Genomic DNA, 22,364 nt, shown 5'->3' with positions numbered 1-22,364 from the left:
ACACGTACATAACTAAGATTTAATCGTGATTAGTTTACAAATTAATTTGCCAATTGAATTTCAGATTTAGATTCCCGCGAACTTCCAAGAACCACCTCTAGACGTTCGGGCGAGAGTAAAAGTGTATTTTTAATTAGCCAACTCCACTCCACGCGAAACCTAAACTAGTTTTCCAGCCCGTCTGGTTTTGCCGCATCTCTGATCTCTGATGTTTTATATATATATTAAATCGGAACGGATCGCATCTCCCAAGGACAGCTACTTTTGGGTCATTGCGTGGATGTTTAGCATATTTATGCATATATTATGTACATATATTACCGGCATGCTTCGATCGCTTGATGGAAACATCGGGATGTGACACAGTTTTTCTTCCCAAACTAAGATGTGTTTGGACTGGCAGGGGTGTAGGTTGATTCCATATGATCCAAAGGCAAATCCAGATATGTCTCTTCTAACAGGTGTGCCACAAAGATCATTAATTAACAATAAAAAGATTAAGAAAATATATAATTATGTTATTTAAACTGATCTTCATACAAAAAAACAGTCAAAACAAGACACTGATCAGATTCTTTTTCTATATTATTAAATACTTTCCTTAATTTGTTTTATCAAAGGCACTTTTTTTTATAAATTTTATATTAATTTTTATATTAGCAACTAATTTTATTGCCAAAAAGTATCATAAAGATCTTAGTTCCTAATATTTTTATGATAAGTTAAGTGGTAAGCTTAAGTGAAATAAAATTTATAACTTTGAAATGCTGAAAATAAGCTCATAAAAATATAAAATAATCAAAAATTAAAACTGTATACTTCCTTCTTAAGCTATTTATTAGATTTCTTTCTGTATAATAATAACTTCTTTCCGCCCAAATGATTAATTTTAAATGAAAAAGCTTATTAATATATATAATTTAAACCTTTATTTCAAAAATTCGTCCAAAAAAATGCCACGTCCATGGCGAATCCTCTTCAGCCTTGAAGCCTTCCTTCCTTCATTTTCGGCTAAACTTTTGATGGAAAGGACGGCTGCTGCCACTTCATCTCATTGCCAATTTTGTTGTCCCCTCTTATTTTTGTTGTTTTTACTTTGTTTCTTTTTTTTTTGTTTCTTTGTTGCCTTAATTTGTTATGGTCTTTTGTGTGATGTTGGCCTTTTATCGGTTGTAACGCCATTTGCATGCGGGCCATCAACTCGAATCAATTCAACTGAACTCACATTCGGGGCCCCCGGGGACCGTTGCCGCATATGAATTTGTTTATGTTCATTTTCGTTTTGGCCACATCGACACACTGATCGGCAGGGAACGGGCACCCGGTCGGTAATACCCTACACGAATCGAGGATCCATTGGCAACTGGATTGATCATATATCTGGCCTTGTTCATTGATTGATCAACACCCGGAAATGGTTGAGCAGGTGTCTCAGTAGCTATGATATTTAACCTATTTTAAAGGTTCGTTTAAGCTGACTTTTTTATATGGAATTATAGAATATATAAAACTTATCAAGAAACTTACTAAACTGGGTTTTAGAATGTATTTTTAATACTTATTCTTTAGCAGAAACTTTGTGTTTAAAATCAACGATAAATAAGTTCAGCTCTTTGAAAACAGACAGCCTCTTCTCTTCGTTAGATGGCGCTTTGATCGTAATTTGTTATTAATCTTGACTTATAAAAACTTTCTAGCAAAAGTAAAGATTTCAAATTCAAACAGCCTTTCTTTGAGTTTTAGGAAAAGTGATCAATATAATGGTAATAGAGCATATGGCCAGCGGTTTTCCCGACTTGATCCCTGGAACTTTCTTGTTTTTCTTCCATTACATCTCCGGCTCGCCTTTCTTCGACGCCTTTTGGTGCCCCAGCTCCAGCTCCAGCTCCAAGCTCCCAGTACCCAGCTTGTTTTAGCTTGGCTTGGTTTCGTTTGACTTGATGGAAGTGGCAGTGGTAGTGGCGGGGGCGGTAGTGGACCCCGCCCATTGGCATCGCTCTGTCGCTGCTGACGTCGACATCGACGAAGGCAACGGCGACGTCGTCGTCGTCGAACAGAGCCGGTAAAAAGTCTTGAAAAGTGCGCCTCTTTGGCGTTCCGTTGTTAGTTTAGTTTAACCATCGCAGCGCTTGAGTCGCGATAAGTTGCTCAGGCTCCAAGTTCCCAGGATCATCTTTTTTTTTTGTTTTCTGTCAAAAACTCAGCAACAAAATGAAGTTATTTTTATGTGCCATTGCTGTGACGCTGTGTGTGGCGACAAGTGAGTGTGAATTTTCGTTATATACGATATGGATCAATGGGATTTATTATTTAGCAGTGATTTTGTAGTAGTTTGTGCCCAAGTTAAAGTGACTTTCTTGGTCAATCTCCGATCCATAGAAATGGCAACTTGTTGCTAATTGCTTTGACACTGACACCAATCAAGATTATTCCATTTGAATGTGTATTTTGCATATCAAGCGCTTTTTTTATGTTTGTATTTTGTTTTTGGCCAGCTTTTTTTTAAAGCCATAGCTAATGACATTTAGACGTCTCGCAAGATTGCGTCCCACAGCCTTAAATCCAGTTGCTATTGCGGATCCATAAACCAGATGCAGATGGTAGATGGTAGTTGGGAATGGGGTGATGAAGGGAGTACCGGCTGGTTTTTCCGTCTGGAAAAACTGGAATGCTGGCCAAGCCCAAGCATTCGGTTGGCTGTCTGGGCCGCCTGGTTATGCAACAACTCTTGCAGTTAGCTGGCTGGCCAAATCGAAATCGATGTCGTGACTGTGAAAAGTTACTCCTCTAAGCCGCATCTCTCTCTCTGTATATATATATATCTCTATAATTGCGATCGATAACCGGATGAGTGCATTGAACTCGGCCTGGATGGGCGTCCTTAAGTGGTCACAGTTCTTCCACCTAGAAATTTCTCAACTTCCTAGGGATGAAACTTGTTTTGAAAATCAGGAAACTAAAGCTCTAGAGTTTTGAAATCACATAAAAGTGTTAGCAAAAGTATGCAGTGAAAAATGGCACAGCATAAGCATACTTTTAGATACTTTTATGGTTGGTTTTAAATCTCTAGAGATTTCAATGTCATCTTAAAATATCTTCAAGATTTTTATATAGCTTAGGTATACCTTATAGTTCCTTTTCAAAAGTTGATCACTTTCTGAACTGCATTATCCATAATTAATGACATCTTGTCCTCGGTTAACCTGTTGCTCATTTCTTATGCAGTTTTGTGGCAATCAGGAAACCGCGAATGCGGATATGCCATCGATGAATCGAGTGTTCGTTCGATCTTGTTACACATTTCGTGTGCCACTGAAGGGGCAACAGTAACAGCAACAGCAACAAAAGCAACAACAACCACAACACAGTGGCAACTAAGAAAGTGAAAGTGGGAAAACAAGTTAACTCAAGTGTTTTTCTTCTCTTTCCCTATCCCCAGCCGTGTCCGGTGCCAACTTTGAGTGCCCAAAGCCAAATGGCCAGTTCGCCGATGAAGTGCAGTGCGACAAGTTCTACGTCTGCGACGATGGTGTGGCCAAGGCGAAGCTCTGTCCCGATGGCCTCGTCTTCGATCCCCTCAACCGCAAGTTCAACAAGTGCGATCAGCCCTTCAATGTAGACTGCGAGGACCGCACAGAGCTCCGTAAGTTGATCATCATTAACATTATAATTAACCATCATTCGAGCCTTTCGTAAGGAACTAAACCAGTTTAAGCAACCAGAAACTGTGTCAAGGCGAAGTTATGCTAACGAATAAACAGGTCAAAAGACCTGAATTTTATGCACTTAATCAAGGGTTACTTAATATATGTTTTTAACCTTTTTTTTCAATTTAAATTTGAATAATTTAAATACCTTTAAAACAACCATTAAAGTTAATGCTTAATATACTTTTGACAACCTTTAAGTTCTCACAGAAATCTCAAGAGACTTAAAATCATTAAAAAAAGACGTCTAAAAGTATGCTGTAAAAAGCAAAACTTTGCCTTTTTCATTAAAAACATACAAAAATCAAATCCTTATAGTTTCTACTACTATATACATATATATTTTCCAACCCACAGAGGAGCCCAAGTCCAGCAAGTACTGCCCACGCAAGAACGGTTTCTTCGCTCATCCCGATCCCGCTGTCTGCAACATCTTCTACAACTGCATCGAAGGCGACGCCCTGGAGACCAAGTGCACCGTTGGCCTTCATTTCGATGAGTACTCGGGCACTTGCGTGTGGCCCGATACCGCCAAACGTGAGGGATGCAACCCAGAGCAGAGTATGTTTAACAAAACCCCCAAAATTGATTTAGGAATATCTAAGACTAATTTATATTTTTGTTTTGTTAATATTTTAGGAACATCTGAAACCGGCTTTGTGTGCCCAAAGGATCAGCCAAAGACCGATGATCGCGGTCAGGTGGTGACCCATCCCAAGTACCCGCATCCCACCGATTGCCAGAAGTTCTACGTTTGCCTGAACGGTGAGGATCCCAGGGATCTGGGATGTCAGCTGGGCGAGGTCTACAATGATACCACCGAGATGTGTGATGCCCCCGAGAATGTGCCCGGCTGTGAGGACTGGTACAAGGATGTCGACGACAAGAAGGACTAAGCCAAGTCATTTGGTTCTTCTTAATCATCACATCTACACTTACACATACTCACATGCTCACACACATACACACAAAAAAACATACACAAGCGCACTGAGAAAAACAAATCAAAATCAAAAATCAAAAACAAAAAGAAAACAAAACACAGATTCGCGTCTTAGTCACTTAAATTTAGTAGTTCTAGCCCATTTCCTATAGAACGTATGTGTAGCAGTTAAACTTGAATACTCTCTCTCTCTCTCTGACTTTCTTTCCTTTATACTATAACTTCTTGATCTATATCTATACTATCCCTATATCTTATATCTTATATCTTTTCACTCCTCTTTACCACTCTATCTATCACTCTGTGCCTATCTCTATCTCTGTGCCCGAACCGAATACTGCCAAATTGTTGTGTATATATTTCCTATTTTCATATTTTCACTTTTAATTTTATACAAAAGAATAAACTGAATTTTTTTATAAACTATACCTACCAAAACTATCTATCTTTCCCTGTATTCTGTGATCTGTCCATCTGTTTACCTTTTCTTTACTATTTTCTTTCTATTTCAGCTTTTATTCTGTGATTTCCTCTTGAAAGACCTAATTTTGTCTTACCTTCTTTTCTTTCCTTTAAAATATGTATTTATTTGGTAATCTCTGTTAATTCTTAGTATTATTCTTTCGTTTTCTAAATTCCAATTCTGATAATCTTAAACAATTCTTTGTTTATATTTCGTGTATTTTTCTATATGTTTTACTTTTTGCTTTGCTTTTCTATAACTTTTATCCTTAAACTAAGATCTTTGAATATGTTTCCTATATTTCTTAACTCTTTTTTAAGATATTACTTGAATTTTTGATATTTTTCTATTTGAAAATCTTTTTAAATTTATTTTGAAGATCTTTCTAAACTCTTTATTTATGATTTTTCTTGAATTTAGGATCTTTTTCTGCTTGAAAATCTTTTAAAAAATAACCTTATATCTATGATTTCTAACCTTCAACTTATTTTTCCAATGCCCTTATATATTCTATCTTTTCTGTACCTTATACCTCACATATTCTTATATCTTTGCTATACTTATCTATTCTCTACAATTTCCCTTCGATTTTACAACTAAAATATTCGAATTTGACGAATCATTGGCTATTTATTGATTCATTTTTCAACTTGCCTTGAGTTATCTCTAATTAAAGTGTAAAGTCTGCAAAATGCCTGTACCTATACTTTTTACCTATTTTTTTAAGCTTTTTTTTAAGTCCCTTTAACTGTAAATCCCAAATCTCTCCCCATCACTTTTCACTTCGTCTTTGATTAAAAAGTTATTTCGAATCTATACAAAATTGATGTGTTAATCTCTCTTTTGGATCTAATTATAATCGCCATGGGTATCAACTTGATCGATTCATCGACTAATCAATCAAACCTATGTACCTTTCACTTCACACGCAACCCTGGAAAGCTTAAATATGAGATAATACCGTTAGGATGAACGGGGGGGTGGCTGCTATTGGTTCATCCATTATCCATTATAGCCCTTTGTCAATATCCAACGGACACAAAGAGCCGTTAATTACCCGAGTGGCCAAACCAAAGCAAAACAAAAAAACAAAAACAAAAGAAATAAAGAGTAGCAACCGCACATGTAAATGAAAATAAAAAGCAGACAAGAGATGTTATGCAATCATCATGCAGCATGCGCAGCAGCAACAGCAGCAGCAACAGCAAGGCAAAGCAAAAGCAAAAGCAAAAGTTTTGCAATAGTTAACAATGTAACGGCAATCGGCAAACGGGACCCAATCATGAATGAAGCTTATGGCCTGCGCGAGCTTTACCTTTTACTTTCAATCACACATGTTGGCAGAGAAGCTCGATTTCCTCCTCAGATCGCAAAGTGTTGCTGGCAACCAGCGATTTAGCTATTTTATTTGAACTGAAAATAGCTAGAAACTCAACTGAAACTGCCAATAGCTAGAAAACAGACAAAGTAAATATCTTAGAAACTTAACAGACTTTTGAAATTAGCAATAAAGGCTTCAAAAATTGGTTACTACAGAACTATAATAACCAGAGAAAGTATATATATCGTATAACTCATGCATTTTTTAAAATAATTTCTTAGTATTGTATTAATTTATATAAATTTAAGTAGATTTCCTGATTTACAACATAATAAAGTTGCCTTTTGGGTGGCAGTAAACTTTTTAACTCGGATACATAGACAGAAGAAGAAGTAGATATTTTTAAGATAAAGTTTAAAATGTTACCTAAAAAATAGCTAAATGATCAGCACTGGGCAACCCAAATCCCGTTTTGCATTCACGCCAACCGCCAACAATGCAACAACAATGGCAGCTGTGACAACACACAGCACCACCCACCGCCGCCCACCTCCCGGCCCCGCCCTCTTAAGCAAGCCCCCTCCTTTACGCCCCCTAAAATATCAATGGGCAGAGCGGGATCAAAAAAAAAAGTGTTTAAGTTTTGCAAAACTTTGTGGCGATTTTTTGTTGTTTTTTTTTTGTTATTTTAGTTTCGGTTTGGTTCGGTTTTTTGACCACGTTTCTTCTGTGTGTGTTTTTTTTTTTTTTTTTTTTTTTTTTTTTGCTGCCAACAAACTGTCGAAGTCAACGCTGCGCAGTCGCAGCTCGGCCGCTTCTTCTTCTTCTTCTTGGAGCGCGGTATAAATCTTTTCAGTTGAGTTTGGAACGCGTAACCGTTAAAACGTTGAGACCTCTTGGAGCGGAAGTTGCAAGTTTGATTTTTGATTTTTATATAGCTGGGGTAAACTGTTTTTTTTTTATATAGCGCCAAACAAATATTTGATTATCATACATATACATAATATATATATATATATAGATATTTTTTTGCGGTGCGTGTGTGTGCTTTATTTCTGTGTTTGTGTTTGTTAATTATTAATTTTTAATATATTTAAATTGTTAGAAAACAAACATGCAGCGATACCAATTGTGCAGCGCCCTAATCCTGGCTTGGATTGCCTGTGGTAAGTAGTTAGTATTAGATATTAATATTAATAAGTATTAAGTAGCTTTATCTAGGGCCTTGGTAATATCAAACAATAACAATTACCACCACTGCTGGCAATTAGCGCAACCTTTCAATTACTTGCGTGGCTTGAAAATTGAAGCTTTTACTTTCAAAAATTCCATTGCAATCGCGTGGATTGACCAAATGCGATATATTATTGTAGTATATACTATATATATACCCCTTCGAATCTGGCATACCGTTAGCTCTTTTGTTCTCACCTCGAAATGTCTCGAGTTCGAATCTTAATATATTTTAATTACTGGTTTTTGAGACGAAGGCTAGGCCGCAGATTAGCAATCCGCCTGCTCTACTTTGTGGCACTTCGAACTTTAACTATATAGCTATATATCTATATATTTATATAGACTACCAGACTATAGCTGATTTGGCATGCAGATCATGTGCTCGAATCACTTTTGCTTTTGTTCAAGCCATCAAGACTGACTGACTCACTTAAACGTTAAGAGAAGTTGGTGCTGGGCGCGGATAATACTTGTCTAAGCCATATATATATCAGAGATCAGAGATCAGAAATCAGGCATCAGATATTCGAAATCCGATCCGGCAAGTTAATGAACTAAATAAAACAAATGCCAAGCCCAGAGTCAAAAGTAGAACCTGGGGCCCGTCAAACCAGTTGACAATTAAGTACGAGATAGCGTTCACATTATACGATCTAGTTCTGGGTTAACCAAAAGGTAACCAGTTTAGGCCATAAGAAAGGTGGATAGATCAGATCGGTTTAGATCGAAATCGCTTACGCGATATTATCAAATTAATTAGCAATACACGCTTTGGCCTTTGACGATAAAGCGATTGATGTTACTGGTGTTATAAGAAGAGTTCCCAAATGTCGTTCGTTGGGAATTTCTAATTTTAATGATATCTTGATCTCAAGTGAGAGATACTCACAATCCCATCTATTAGATGAACAAGTTAGATCTAAAAGAATCGATCCTATTACAAGACTATTATCTTTAAATCTGTGATCGATAATCATTTTGCTATTGACAAGCAATCATAATTTTGAATAACAATAAAGTCTTTAACTTATCCCAATTAGATCATCTATTATATCCTTTAGTATATCGAATAAATCGATTAGGGATCGATGACATTTTCATTTAAAACTTATTGACAGCTTGCAGACAAATTACCGGAAATCTTTACAGTTATTTAAATAAAATATATGCATGGTGTGTCTTTGATTTTCGGCTTTTGGCTTCGAGAAAATTTGTGAGCAGACAGTCAGGCAGGCAGGCAACAGGCAGGCAGTTAACCATCAACAATCAACAGTTAACAGTCAACAATCAACCTGTTGCCCGTTCGGCATTTCGCGCTTACATCACACTTCACCAGCTTCAGCGGCAACATCTCCAAAGCGATTCGAATCGCTAGACGCGGTGCGAAGATGCGCGAAAGTGTCGTGGTCGCGATTGTGGCGTCACTTGCACTTGCATCAAAAACCAGTTAGGCCAGGTGAAAAGATAGAGCAGGGAGGGGCAACAGGTGATAAGGGGTAGATGGTGATAGACCGACTGGCGGACAGGAAGGAAGTAGACAGCCACTGCGATTCGGGTTTGACAATGGTGGGAACAGTGTTTGCCACTTTCAAACAATATCGATTTAATCTCTAGATTTAAGCACTTCTGGGCAGGCTTTACAAATAGTACTTGGTATCTATGATATATTTATGATATATATCAGATTTATATAGATTTCATTTGGAACAAAGTATTCGAAAGGTATAGAAAAAGAAACTTAACCGAAAGGTAATAGATGGAAAGGATAAATAGATGAAAAGTTTCGCTTCTTTTTTTCCAACTTTTTTCTAACGATTAAACTTTAAGTAAAGGCAAATTTGATAACATTTTACATTTAATTAAGTTATTTTTTAATTACTAGCATATATACCAATACAAAAATCGAATGAAAATACATATTAATTCCAATACTAAAAATCCATTAAATTTTCAGGACATACCCTGGCCGTGGGATCACCGGAATGCCCCGAGAAGTACGGCGTGCAGGCGTATGCCCATACGGAGAACTGTGACCAGTTCTTCCTCTGCACCAATGGCACTCTGACCCTGGAGACCTGCGAGAATGGCCTGCTCTTCGATGGAAAGGGAGCCGTGCATAATCACTGCAACTACAACTGGGCGGTGGACTGCAAGGGACGTCAATGGGATCGTAAGTTTGATGAAACTTTGGGAACTAACTGAAAAGGTCTTAAACTGACCTGCCCGCCCCCTTTAATAGCCACTCCCATCTCGACGCCAGCCTGCGAGTATCAGTTTGGTCTGTATGCGGTATCCAAAGATTGCTCCACCACGTACATCAAGTGCGCCCATGGAGAACCCCATGAGCAGGACTGCGATGCTGGATTGGCCTACGATGAAAGGATCCATGGCTGCAACTGGCCAGATCAGTTGTTGGACCACTGCAATCCCGAGGGTAAGATCTCTCAAATCTACATAGTTTTGGAACCACTTAGATAAGGTCTTCTAACCAAATCTTTCTACACATCCAGCTGTTGTTGGCTTCAAATGCCCCACTAAAGTGGATCCTAACTCGGTGGCCGCCCGCTTTTGGCCCTTCCCCCGCTTCCCGGTCTCTGGCGACTGCCACCGTCTGATCACCTGCGTGGAGGGACATCCCCGCCTGATCAGCTGCGGCGAGGACAAGGTCTTTGATGAGCACACGCTGACCTGCGAAGAGCCTGAGTATGCCAGCGGTAGCTGCGCCAACTACGGCAAATAGAGATCGCCCCGATCGCTCTGTATATACTCACGAACTAACTACAGTGCAATCTCGATAATGTGAACGTTTAAATTAAACAAAAAAAAATAATTTTGTTGGCTGCAAAATTTCAAATGAGTTATTGCTTAAAAAAAAAACTAATTTTTTACAGTGAACTCTTTAGGTTTTTATGGCTGGTTCGCAGATTCGAGTGTGCACTGTATGTGCTCCGACTAACCACTTCCTCCCCCCCTCTATCAAAACATCTTGCTTGAACTGTAAAAAAAAACAAAAACTTCCTAGCCCAATAGCTTATTAACCTTCCAGCTTTTAACCGACGTCTACATTTTGTTTATTTCTTTTTTCTGTATTATTAACTTGTTTGTTGTTTGGTCTCCTTTGTATATGAATCGCAATAAAGTTAATTTTATTTATTGTACATTTTCATCTATCTTTTGGGTAAGATGTAGAAATCCACAAATAATCCTTGAAGCTCCTAAAAAAAAACATTTTTCTAGCTTATCTACAAATCTTTAGCAATAAAAAAATGACAGACAAATTGATGTTAATAAATCTATTAAATATATATATTTTTTTTATTACTATTAAATTGAAATATACCAATTTAGTCTTGTGTAAATCTTAAAATATTAGAGCTTGTTGATCTATAATAAAAAAAAACCAAATTCAAAACCAAAATATATTGTGGAAGAGAAACATTTCGGTGATGTTTTACAAATATTCATTATCCTTTTCTTTTTTTTTGATTTAATAAATGCAGAATTGGCTATAGCTTTTAGAAAATGATTTCAAACGTATTCATGCCAATTTAGATAATAAAAATGCCAGGTGATGTATGGAAATAAAAACATTGCTAAATTTGTTTCCAACTTGTAAATATGAAATGGAAAGGAATTCGGCGTACAGATCAATAATTTTCCATGGCCAAGATGCCAAACGAAGCCTATCACATCGAGAATTCGAAAATACAAAAATAAAAAAGAAAACAATTACTTATTATTGCTCCCAAGGATTCAGTCGTCCAGGTGACGGCCATGCTCCTGTGGCGTGGAGTAGATGATTGCATAGATGAGGCCGTCTCGAACGGATTCCGTGGGATTGCCCACATTGAACATGAACTTAACGCGATGGCAATTAGCGTCGGGCACACAGAGGGACATGGGATACCAGCCGGTCTTATTGAATACCACGTAAATCTTGTAGATTTGATTTCGGTAAATGTACACAGGTCGATCGAATGTGATATCCAGCAGGGAATCGTATCGCACACGCGCCGTACAATGTGTATACGTAATCCGTGAGCCATGCATATCCTGAATATGGGCATACAGCACTTCGGTATATCGTTCTGTGCAGGCGGCGGATGTCATCAGTTCACCGCACAACTCTCCGCACAGTACACGCGTCGGCACTTGAACGCCCAGGATCCAGATATTTGTGTCCACTTGAAAGGTAACGCCCGCATCCGTGACACTGGTATTGCGAAAGAGAAACTGACGGGTGAGGACGCGCGTGCAGTATGCGCGAACCATATCATTGTGCGAGTTACCAGCGACGGGTCCAGCTGCACCAGGAGCTGCAGCTGCTCCAGCTGCGACTGGACCTACTCGAACGCCACCTTCATCTTCGTTGGCGGGCGTCGGAACAGCTGGAGCGCCTTCGAAACCTTCGCCAAAACAACGTAAAGTGGCGGGCGCCGGCGCTGCATCGGGCGGTGTACCCACAGGTTCCGGTGGACGAATAGCCAACTCCTCGCCGGCGAAACCCGCACTGTTGTATCCAAATCGCGGCGCATTACCCATCATCATTCCACTGCCGCCAGGACCGCCGTTACGGACGGATGGACCTGGTCCTGGGAAACACATGCCGCCCGACGGGGCGGCTCCACTACGATACGAGGAAGACAATTCGCGCTGCCGGTGACCCGACTCGTAGAAATTGCGAGTGCTACGCGAAACGCAGAAACCTTCGGGCATGTGGCAGTCGTTGAGCGAGGGACTGGAGATCTTGATTAGGATGGAGAGGGCCTCGTGCTGCTGCAGCAGCTTGGATCGGGCGGGACCCTCGGCAAACTGCTGCGGCGTCATTGTAAGGAAACGTATCTTTTTCACCGCTTGCCGGAGCATAGCTCCGTCGAGAATAGTGCGCTGGGCGTCCATGATGTTGATCATGTTAGCCGCAGCAGCGGCATCGGCGGAAGCGTCGCTGTCGATGATCACCAGGTCGTCAGGGCCCGAAGGCACTTCCGGAGGCGGGGTGGCAGCCGTGGGTGCAGCAGCTGCTGCAGAGGAAGTTGAGGCCATGCCGGCATCCGTCTCAAAGCAGTCACCCTCGTCATCCTGGTGCATGTGCTGCACCATGGCCGCCACATCGGGTTCCATTTTAATCTCTTCCACCAGCACATGACCGGCAACAGTGTCGGGTGATTCCTTGGTCAACACCTGTCCTTCGCCAGCACTTCCTTCCTGTCCCGATTCGTTAAGGATACCCCGCTCGCTGGCGAACTTCAGCAGGCAGTTAAACAGATCCAATTCAGAGTCGATGTTCAGACGATTCTGGTCGAGAATTGCCATCAAGGTGGAGACTTCGATGTCTAGGAAACTGGGATCGGACAGCACTTCGCGTGTATTGGCCGCTATCAGGTCCATGCTGCTCTGCATAAGGCGTGGCTCATCGAAAAGCTTGGCGAACTCATAAGCCCGGCAGGCGTTCTTCGGACTGAGATCCGCCCACAGAAAGTGGGTGCAGCGGGTGACGACGTGCGGCAGCATATACTTCTTGGCCACGTAACATAGCTCGCAGGCCTTGTCGAAGGAACCGATAGTGATGCGGTCCGTGTATATGTACTCCAGCATCGCCTCAAAGGCCTCAGGCTGTACGTCCGGTATAACGATGGGGTCCGTCTTGTCCGGCAAATTGCCGTAGAACATGCGCTCGAATACCGGTGAGGCCATTGCCAGCAGCAGCTTGTGACCGGCGATGATCCGTTGGTTGGACGAGGATCCAGATCCTACGAGAAAGCGACAGTCAGCCCATTTCTCTGAATGCAGCAGGTACTGTCCCCGATCCTTTAGCTCCGTGAGGCTGTTCTGCCAGTCAATATCCATTACTTGCGGATGTGGTTGTGTGGTTTGATGTGGCTAGAATCAGGATCACTTAATTCCGGGCACTAGCCGCTCTGCTTTATGCTAAAACTTCCCCCTTTTTTGCGGATTTTGCGAAATTGTTATTATTTTGCGATATCGATATCAGGTCTATCGGGAAGCGATTTGACCGATGGTCGCAGAGCTGCCACCTCGCGCGTTACTCGTGACTTGTGTACGAATAGTTTTTGGCCAAAGAGGAAGCATATATTGCGGCTAACTAAATCCAAGCTTTAAATTTTTGTTTATTTCGAAAAAAACGAATAGCTTCAGCAAACACAGTTTTTGCTCTAATATTATAATAATTCGTTCCTCACAAAATTATTTTTAAAACTGTGACTTCAAAGTGATTTTTCGATTTCTCTTTGACTAATCGATGATTGCGAAAAACAACAGTGCTGCCACACATTGGAGAACATCGATAGTATTTTTACCCAGCTCTAGTTCTAATAGCAACAATTTGCCAGCGAAGATATAAATTAATTCGGCGCATTTAAAAACCCGGGAGGAAACTAAGGAATATAAAGAGATTCCAATCCATTATTCAGACGGAAAAAACAGGAATAAGCGCGATATAGATAGACGTTTAAATAATAATATAGTTTGTCACCTGCATCCGTGCGTGTGTGTGTGCGAGTGTGCGTGTAGAGTGTGCGCGTGTGTTTGTGCTTTGTTCTGCGAGCGTTTCGTTTCGTTTTTAAAATGGCAAAGAAAACCTACGATTTGCTGTTCAAACTGTTGCTGATCGGCGACTCTGGTGTGGGAAAGACATGTATATTGTTCCGATTTTCGGATGATGCTTTTACGTCGACGTTTATATCGACCATAGGTGAGTAACGGGACCCTACGCACATAGTCATACATACTTATATCCACCCGCAAGCCACACACATGCTCATGTCAGCTGCACAGCCAGGATATATTTGTGTGAATGTGTATGTGTGTGTGTGTGTGACTGGGCGTGGCACTGCCTTATCGACTGGGAAATGCACTGCTTGTCTTGATCACATTATAGGCATTACAATTCATAAAGAAAAACTCAAGATATGTGACTATGTAACTCCCTTAACTATTGGTACTAAACCGTTAATCGACAACACGTAACACAGACGTGCAAACATTTAGTTGGAATGCCTGATCAATATGTGAATGAATCATCGTGATATCATTGGGGAACTGCTTTAATTTACCCAATTCCAAGTTCCGTTAACCATATGTAATCGATAACAGGCATTGTGACGTCATTCGGAATTATTTGCTTTTGTTTTTCCGCACTAAAACATTAATTTTGAAAACACCTCTTTTGCAGGCATCGATTTTAAAATCAAAACAGTTGAACTGCGAGGCAAGAAGATCAAGCTGCAAATATGGGACACCGCTGGTCAGGAGCGTTTCCACACGATAACCACTTCGTATTATCGAGGGGCCATGGGCATAATGCTTGTCTATGACATAACGAACGAAAAAAGTTTTGAAAATATAGTCAAATGGTTACGGAATATAGACGAGGTAAATGATCAGCTTCCATTTACTAATAATCTTGCCTCTACTGAGTATCTAAATTGTTTGGATTTTTCCCCATATTCAGCACGCCAACGAGGACGTAGAGAAGATGATCCTGGGCAACAAGTGCGACATGACGGACAAGCGATTGGTAAACAAGGACCGCGGCGAAGCGGTGAGCATCTTATTAGGGGGGGATCCCCCATAGACAGTGCAACAGATCTGTGATCAGTAGTTAAAGCTTAGACTTTGTACATCAAAGGTCTTCTTATCGATGCTATAGGGAGTTAACATAGAAATAACTTTCTATTATCCTTAAATCACATAGTTAACATACCGAATTTCTTGATTCTTATATTTTGATTAGTTTAACTTATAAAAATGCAATAGGAAATTCCCAGATGTACATTATTTTATAGTTCGAAGTTAACCCAATGAAAGGAAAATTCCCGGAAGACACGAGCTCACAATTTGGGTTAGAACTCATCAGGTTATTTATTTTGATTGCTTCCCAATGATCACATACATACGCCCGCTGTCTGTTTGATCAATTTGTTTACAATTTCTATAACCCCCACCATTTCTCCCCTTTCAGATTGCCCGTGAGCATGGCATTCGGTTTATGGAAACATCCGCCAAATCGAACATAAACATTGAACCGGCTTTCTGCGAGCTGGCCGAGGCCATATTAGACAAGACATCGGGACGTGAATCGGCGGAGAATCAGGAGCGCGTGATCATTGATCGCCGGAATAATGAGAAGGCGCCGGGCTACAGCAAGTGCTGCGCGTAAAAAGCGGCGTAATAGACGAACGGGGCGTGGTTTGGCCCGGTTTGTGCTTAGAGCTGTGCGTGGAAGGAAGGCGAAGGCTGGATGGATGGAATCGGATTTGGATTGAATTGAAATTGGAATTGGCGATGGTGATGGGGATCGGTTTCTGAAACTGCTCCACACGAAACGAAAGGGAAACAAAGCAATAAACCCGGGGTCAATCGCACGCATGGGGGTACTCTTACTTATAACGAGGCAGATACGCAGATGGATGGAACAAGCAACAGAAACAACCTACCTAAAGTTTAACAACACAGATATTGTAATACGAACATTTGGAAGCAACTTTACAAAATACCCCGGATAATGGTGGTCAGTAAACATCTGGAATAGGTCCACGTTAGTTACCCCGCACACACAAACACAGCACAGCATGGCTCCCGTCCAATTGGTTTGGCATAAAGACACAAGGAAGGAGCAAATGTATTTGCATTTTTTTGGAGCCGCAACTTTTTTTGTTGGTTAGCTAACGTTGGATCATGAAGATCAATTCCAAGGAAACTGTCCAGCCACACACGAAACGATTATGATAACAAAGACGCAGACATAAGCAACTTTTGTAACGTAACTTTTGATATATATATAGTCTTACGATTCCTGTAATCTTCAACTCAGTCGTTCGTACGTACGTTGTTCGTTCGTTCGTTCGCCCATCACTCGCACTCCCCATGCCGGACCATTTAGTGTTTTTTGTTTTGTTTTGCGTTTCAGCCTAGATATAAATAACACCTATACATATTATAAAAATCGGATAGTATATAGCATATACCTAGCTTGCTTTCGCTTTGTTTTTCGATACTAAGCCAGCGAATAGTTCGATGGGGGAGGTAGGGGGTCAGACGCTCTGCAGCCACTCATCAAGCCAGAGTCAGAGTTCGTGCTGTTCCCAAAATTGTTTTCTAATTATTGCCTATATATATATATATATATATATATATATACTTTATATATATATATATACATATTACATACCATATATCGCATCGTTTTTATGTGCATTCGCGCCCGCACACCCAATATATATATGTATGTGTATACTTAAGGGGGCGTGGGTGTGCGCGCGTGTATATCTCCCCATATATGTATGTAAAGACGGTGCACGCCATGAATGTAGCAACCGCAAGAGGAGGAGCGCCCAAAGACCTAACGCCTCCCGTCTCCTTGTAATTTTATTCTACAGTCTTTTTTTTTTTTTGTTCGTCGTGTAAACCTATTATTTGTAACTGTATATGGATTTAGTTTAGTTGTCCACACCAAATGATTTACCGATTAAAAATATAAAGAACAACCTAAACCATGTCATATAAATATCCAATGACTATTCTCTTGGTCGGATTTTAAGGAAATTTATGATTTTTAATCATTATCTCCTCGTGGAATGCATACATTTAGAAATATAATTGGAGAATCTTCGGTATTGAATACATTCTGGATCAGGTAAAAGGTTATATAAAAACAGAAACCACATAACAATCGTACATTCGATGCACTATTGGGCAGTCTGATGGACACATTTCCCTGCTATCCATGTGGATAGCACATGGAGTTGATCGTCTAGAATTATAAAGTCCGCATCTGAGCCAAAGTCCAGAGTTCCTTTTGTCTTTTCAATCTTCAAGCACTTTGCCGGATGTAATGTGGCCGCTTCAATGGCATAGATAGGATCGCAATCTATAATATTAACCTAGATATAGTTTAAGTTCTGGCAAGGAATCACACAACACTTACCAGTGGCCTTTTGGAAGATTCGAACGCATTCGTCCATCGGTGCAATGCTTCCACAGAGGGTACTCGTGCCGGCGATATATGCCTTGCCCTCCTTAACCTGCAATGGCAATTGGCCAATATGATGGATACCCTCTTCCAGTCCTAAAGCCGAGATGGCATCCGTGACCAGAATCAGGCCCAGACGATGCGTTCGATAGGCGATTCTCAGCGCCGCCGGATGCGTGTGTACACCATCCGCAATGATGCCAAAGTAGATAGTGTGCGGTGTTTCGTCCGAGGCGAGGAGTCCAACAAGGCCGGGATCGCGGTGATGGAATGGCAGCATAGCATTGAACAGATGCGTGATCAGTGTGGCTCCCCGAACTGCGGCACGCTCTCCATCGCGAAGAGTGGCCATTGAATGGCCAAGAGCCACGGTTATCCCACGATCCGTCAGCTGTTGGATCACCTCTAGATCGTTGACCCTCTCTGGCGCTAGGGTGATAATCTTAATGCGATCCAAGGAGCCGTATGTACGCTCTACAGTGCTTAGTCCCTTTGGGCAGAAATAAAAGTATAAAATATGGTAAAAGATCTTATATAGATCGATATGACTTACCTCGTCAATAGTCTGTATGCAGTTTTCCGAATGAGCTCCCTTTTTCTGTGGATTGATAAAGGGACCCTCGGCATGTATCCCCAGGATTCCAGCTCCATTTGGAACACTTTGGGGAATGCGTGGCAGTATTGTATGGTAAGTTTTCACCGGCGATGTCACCAGCGTGGGACAGAATGAGGTGACGCCGCTTTTGACCAGACCGCGAGCCACCGTGTCAATGCCCTGCTCGATCGTGTCCGTGTCGAAGGAAAAGTCCACGCCATAGCCACCTGTATTTCAGGATTATAATTTGAAATTAATACCCAAAAGTAAGTTCTAGGATGCTAAAGATAGAATGATAGAACGATGTAGAAGCAACAGGTAATCTCTCAAGAAGACAAAGAATCAGCTTATCGCGACTTTGGTTTAACCACAAAGAGTGGCCATTCGCTGGAAATCCTCACTGTATTCCATACTTCTGGCTGAGCTCAACAGCTTGGGGTCTGTGAAGTCACGATAAGATTAACTCGCTCCGATTACGAGCGCTCCATATTTGCGGCCTGTCAACGGGTAAACAGAACTGCTGACCTTGGCGGCCGTTTGAACCGCAGCGAAAGTGTCAATTAATGGGATCGCTGACAGAATATATATTAATATTAATATCAATAGCTGTATCAATATCAATATATCAATTGAGTATCTGAAGAATTGGGAAAGACTAGGAGTCTAAAGATTGGCTGCAAAGAGCAATTGGAAATATTCTTTAAAATTCATATTAAAATTTGAATGTTAAGAGCTTTATGTTTGACTGTTCTTTACTATATAGTTGACATCCTATATGATTACTATAAATGTTTATAATCTTAATAATTGCTATCTCTATACTAATATATATCCAAATGAAATCATGATTAATGCCAAAAACAAAGAATAGGATTAACAATGTGATAAAATATCAAAGCGATATGATGCCTATCTTTATAATCCAATTAACTTTCATTATCAGAATCGAACAATTTCTAATTGTTTTCATCGTTCACCAATGATAAGATAAAATATCTTCGTAATAATGGGGGTCAGAGGGCGAGCTCACCGTTAATCTGGAGGTCAATATAGCCGGGTGCAATGAGATTGCCACCGCAGTCGATCTGGCAATCGGCCTTGACCTGTTCGTCGAAAAAGACGGGCTCCGGATTCACAATACGGCCATTCCGTACCCAAAGATCGTCGTAGACGTACTTATGATCACGTATCAAACGGCAGTTGGTGAACTGCAGCAGGCGATTAGTGCTATCGGGGATCTCCTTATCCATCTCCTTGTCCACTCCGCCGGTGCACTGCATCAGATCGTCAATTTCTGAGAGCCTTGGTCAGGTCAGGGCGGTGTACAGAGCTGTTGATCTGAACTGAATGAGCTACTAAAGCGAACTAAACGGAAAACGAAAAACAAAACGAAACTCAAGAAACAGCTGTTCAGCGGCCAACTCAACGGTCAGCTCAGATTCTTGCTGTTTATTTCTTTTTTATTCTTATTTTTGGAAAGTAGATTTTATAATTGAAACACTTTAAACACTTTTAAACCCATTAAATAAAAAATCTAGGCTTTATAAACAAAATTATGCCAAAAAGATTAAAAACATCGAATTTTAAAGTAGCTATTTCTTTTAGCTTTTAAGTTAGCTACATTTTGGCTGCTTTATTAGATGATGGTTGTGTCGCAGCATTTAGCTTATTTAGGGCGGTTGCCATTCGATTTTCGTCAATCGTTATCGATTAGATTCAAATTAAATTTTTGAGAGAATTACCTTAAAACTGTTGTTTAACCATTTGTCGCGGCCTTGTGCCTCCACCATCACCACCGACCCCGTCCAATTTGTTTTTATAGGCAAAAGTGTCGACTCCTTCGTTGGCATCTCGTGGACGCTGCATAAAATGGCAATATTTACCCAACAAGCCGACAGTGAGCAGGCTGAAAATGCAAATTCAAATGATAATGACGACACGGCACCCAAAACAGCAACAACAAAAGGCTTCAGGTGACTATTTGTACACTGGAAAAAAACGTGTCTAGGTTATTACAATACAAAATTGAACTTTTTTTTAAAGGTTTCACATAATCTATAAGAAAAATATAAATTTTGAAATATTCTCATCTTTTTTAAGACTAACTTTTTGTTTTCTTGATCATTTTCATACTTTTTATTTCGAGTGTCTTGTTTTTTGACGTGCTCCTGGGCGCTCCTCTGTCTCAGCTAATCCACAATGGCCGACATTTTAAATACAAATTGCAGCGCAGCGCTGTTGCTGTTGTGCCCATCCGGAGCATATTCAGCCCATTCAGTTCATCCTGTCCAACCTCCAGCACCTCCTCCTTCTCCATCCAAATGAGCTGCAATTTTTGCACACACCGTGGCACACATTGTACACCCAGAGATCCTGGAAACATGAACTGCACTCGAGGTGGGATAGGTTCGTTCTTTTTTGTCTATTGGCAACTGATTAGCATTTAAATTAAAATGTCGCAAAGTGGCCTTACCAAAATGTTCCACAGCTTTGTGTGCTTGTCCCCCCGTACCACACCCCCAAAAAGCCACCTTCTCTAACACTATGTTTCCCCTTTATGGCCACAGAAATCTCTAGTGATTTGGAATCACTTGAAAATGTATATGAAAGTACGCTTTAAACATTGCACTTCGCCTTCCAATATAAAAGAAAACAACATTTTTTATTACATTTATAAGATCATTTTGTTAAAAGATAAACAAAGGTAAATTGCATTTGAAAATAAATACAAATAAGAAGTATTATTTGCTCATATTTAAAAGCCAATCTTGGATTATATATGTAAATAAATTAAGTTAAATTAAGTCGCTTTAAATGATAAAAACTTAAAAAAAAGAAGAGAGAAAAACGATGTAAGACGAAAGATCTTTGAAAAGCCGTTAGCCCCTCTGTTGCGAGTTAACATTCTCATTTCACATGTTAAGCTTTCTATGTAGTTCCCAGTCGCAAGCAGTTTGGGCCCTAAGTAACATTCTAATTATGATTTTGCTTTTTAAAAGTTAAAAAAGTTTTTAAGAAGTAAAAAGAATACATAAAAAGTGATCGCAAGATTGTGTTTTGAGTTTTATATAATATAAAGTGTTTAAATAATTAATTTAGCTAATTTTTACGCGGATTACGAAAAGTGAAATAGAGGTAAAATAGCTCAATAATAATAGTAATAATCCCAATAAGAACATTAAATAATAAAGAAATGGGTCTAATAAAAATTTAATCCATTCATATTTCAAATAAATTAAATGCCAAGGCAAATCGCATAAAAGAAAATAATCAAAACAAAGATAAATTAAAGATCCGTTATCTACTCCCTCGTCGTCTGCCTTTTAGTTTTCAGTCGCAAGCAGTTGGACCTACCGATAACATGTGAATATTGTTTTTGTTTTAAAAAAGTGGTTAAGAAGTGTTCCAAATAGTTAAATTAATGCAATTTAAATGATCGCATGATTGTGTTTTAAGTTTTGTTTAATATAAATTTTGTTAATAGTGAATTTGGCTAATTTTATTATGCCGAACTGCAATCTGGCATACACTTGCATACACACATGCATACATACATATATATGTATGTACATATACGCGGATTATCGAAAAGCGAATTGAAGGTAAAAGAGCTTAATAATAATAATAATCCCAAAATAACTTTAAATATTAAACAAAAGGGTCTAATATATGTAAATTTATTTCATTCATATTGAAAATGAATTAAATGCCAAGACAAGTAGAATAAAAAAATGGGAAAAGAGGGAGCCAAAATAAAGATGTGTGAAAGATCCGTTAATCTCTCTCTCGCTTGTGCTTACCATTCTTTTCCTACTTGTTCAGCTTTGTAGTTTTCAGTCGTAAGCAGTTGCCGTTGCGAAGCGCAAGCAAAAAGTATTTGCATTTCAAAAGTGTTAATATTAGATTAAATAACATATAAAAAGTGATCGCAGGATTGTGATTTGAGTTTTGTTTAATATAAAGTGTTTTGCTGGTAAATTTAATTTTTTTTTTAATGCTTAAATGCAAATGACGCCGTAGAAGTGCAAATGTGTGTGAGTGTGTCTGCATAACCTTTTGTACGTGTATATACACATACATTTGTGTGGTAATTCAAATAATATGGCAA

At 39.8% G+C, this 22,364-nt stretch overlaps 5 protein-coding genes and 1 long non-coding RNA gene across 11 annotated transcripts in view; 4 read left to right on the top strand and 2 right to left on the bottom strand.

The window, feature by feature from the left end:
- Nucleotides 1-2,089: 2,089 nt before the first annotated feature.
- On the top strand, nucleotides 2,090-5,076 carry LOC108105102 (protein obstructor-E). Its single transcript, XM_017211537.2, has 4 exons — nucleotides 2,090-2,260; nucleotides 3,440-3,643; nucleotides 4,065-4,268; nucleotides 4,347-5,076. Exons 1-4 carry the CDS (start codon nucleotides 2,212-2,214, stop codon nucleotides 4,601-4,603), a joined length of 714 nt encoding a protein of 237 aa, XP_017067026.1. The 5' UTR covers nucleotides 2,090-2,211; the 3' UTR covers nucleotides 4,604-5,076.
- A 2,197-nt stretch (nucleotides 5,077-7,273) lies between these two features.
- Nucleotides 7,274-10,828, top strand: LOC108105056 (protein obstructor-E). 2 transcript variants are annotated; one of them, XM_017211474.2, is made up of 5 exons: nucleotides 7,274-7,377; nucleotides 7,540-7,600; nucleotides 9,625-9,840; nucleotides 9,910-10,104; nucleotides 10,181-10,828. In XM_017211474.2, the coding sequence occupies exons 2-5, from the start codon at nucleotides 7,549-7,551 to the stop codon at nucleotides 10,408-10,410; spliced, it is 693 nt and encodes a 230-aa protein (XP_017066963.1). In that variant the 5' UTR covers nucleotides 7,274-7,377; nucleotides 7,540-7,548; the 3' UTR covers nucleotides 10,411-10,828. The 2 variants fall into 2 exon arrangements, with proteins under 2 accessions (XP_017066963.1, XP_017066964.1); XM_017211475.2 differs by having other exon boundaries at nucleotides 7,297-7,344.
- A 251-nt stretch (nucleotides 10,829-11,079) lies between these two features.
- On the bottom strand, nucleotides 11,080-13,867 carry LOC108105054. The gene has a single exon (XM_017211470.1). It carries the CDS (start codon nucleotides 13,515-13,517, stop codon nucleotides 11,424-11,426), a length of 2,094 nt encoding a protein of 697 aa, XP_017066959.1. The 5' UTR covers nucleotides 13,518-13,867; the 3' UTR covers nucleotides 11,080-11,423.
- A 114-nt stretch (nucleotides 13,868-13,981) lies between these two features.
- On the top strand, nucleotides 13,982-17,196 carry LOC108105057 (ras-related protein Rab-10). The gene is made up of 4 exons (XM_017211476.2): nucleotides 13,982-14,382; nucleotides 14,863-15,062; nucleotides 15,142-15,231; nucleotides 15,652-17,196. The coding sequence occupies exons 1-4, from the start codon at nucleotides 14,256-14,258 to the stop codon at nucleotides 15,847-15,849; spliced, it is 615 nt and encodes a 204-aa protein (XP_017066965.1). The 5' UTR covers nucleotides 13,982-14,255; the 3' UTR covers nucleotides 15,850-17,196.
- Nucleotides 17,197-17,223: 27 nt separating this feature from the next.
- LOC108105055 (N-acetylglucosamine-6-phosphate deacetylase) lies at nucleotides 17,224-19,632 on the bottom strand. Of its 2 annotated transcripts, XM_017211472.2 has the most exons (4): nucleotides 19,287-19,632; nucleotides 18,215-18,483; nucleotides 17,617-18,151; nucleotides 17,224-17,559 (listed from the first exon to the last, which is right to left on the bottom strand). In XM_017211472.2, exons 1-4 carry the CDS (start codon nucleotides 19,534-19,536, stop codon nucleotides 17,378-17,380), a joined length of 1,236 nt encoding a protein of 411 aa, XP_017066961.1. In that variant the 5' UTR covers nucleotides 19,537-19,632; the 3' UTR covers nucleotides 17,224-17,377. The 2 variants fall into 2 exon arrangements, with proteins under 2 accessions (XP_017066961.1, XP_017066960.1); XM_017211471.2 differs by having other exon boundaries at nucleotides 17,617-18,483.
- Nucleotides 19,633-21,584: 1,952 nt separating this feature from the next.
- Nucleotides 21,585-22,364, top strand: part of LOC108105024 — a 130,393-nt gene continuing 129,613 nt past the window's right edge. For 3 of the 4 annotated variants that reach the window (XR_001772337.2, XR_001772339.2, XR_001772334.2), the window contains exon 1: nucleotides 22,102-22,229. This is a non-coding gene — a long non-coding RNA (uncharacterized LOC108105024). Of the gene's footprint in view, nucleotides 21,859-22,101; nucleotides 22,230-22,364 lie in introns of those variants that run through there. The other variant, XR_001772338.2, reaches the window with a different exon arrangement.

Source organism: Drosophila eugracilis, unplaced genomic scaffold (genome assembly GCF_018153835.1).
Source record: "Drosophila eugracilis isolate 14026-0451.02 unplaced genomic scaffold, ASM1815383v1 contig_2155, whole genome shotgun sequence".
In the NCBI taxonomy this organism is placed as follows: Eukaryota; Metazoa; Arthropoda; class Insecta; order Diptera; family Drosophilidae; genus Drosophila; species Drosophila eugracilis.
The sequence above is the reverse complement of the archived record's forward strand: the minus strand, read 5'-3'. Positions and strand labels throughout refer to the sequence as shown.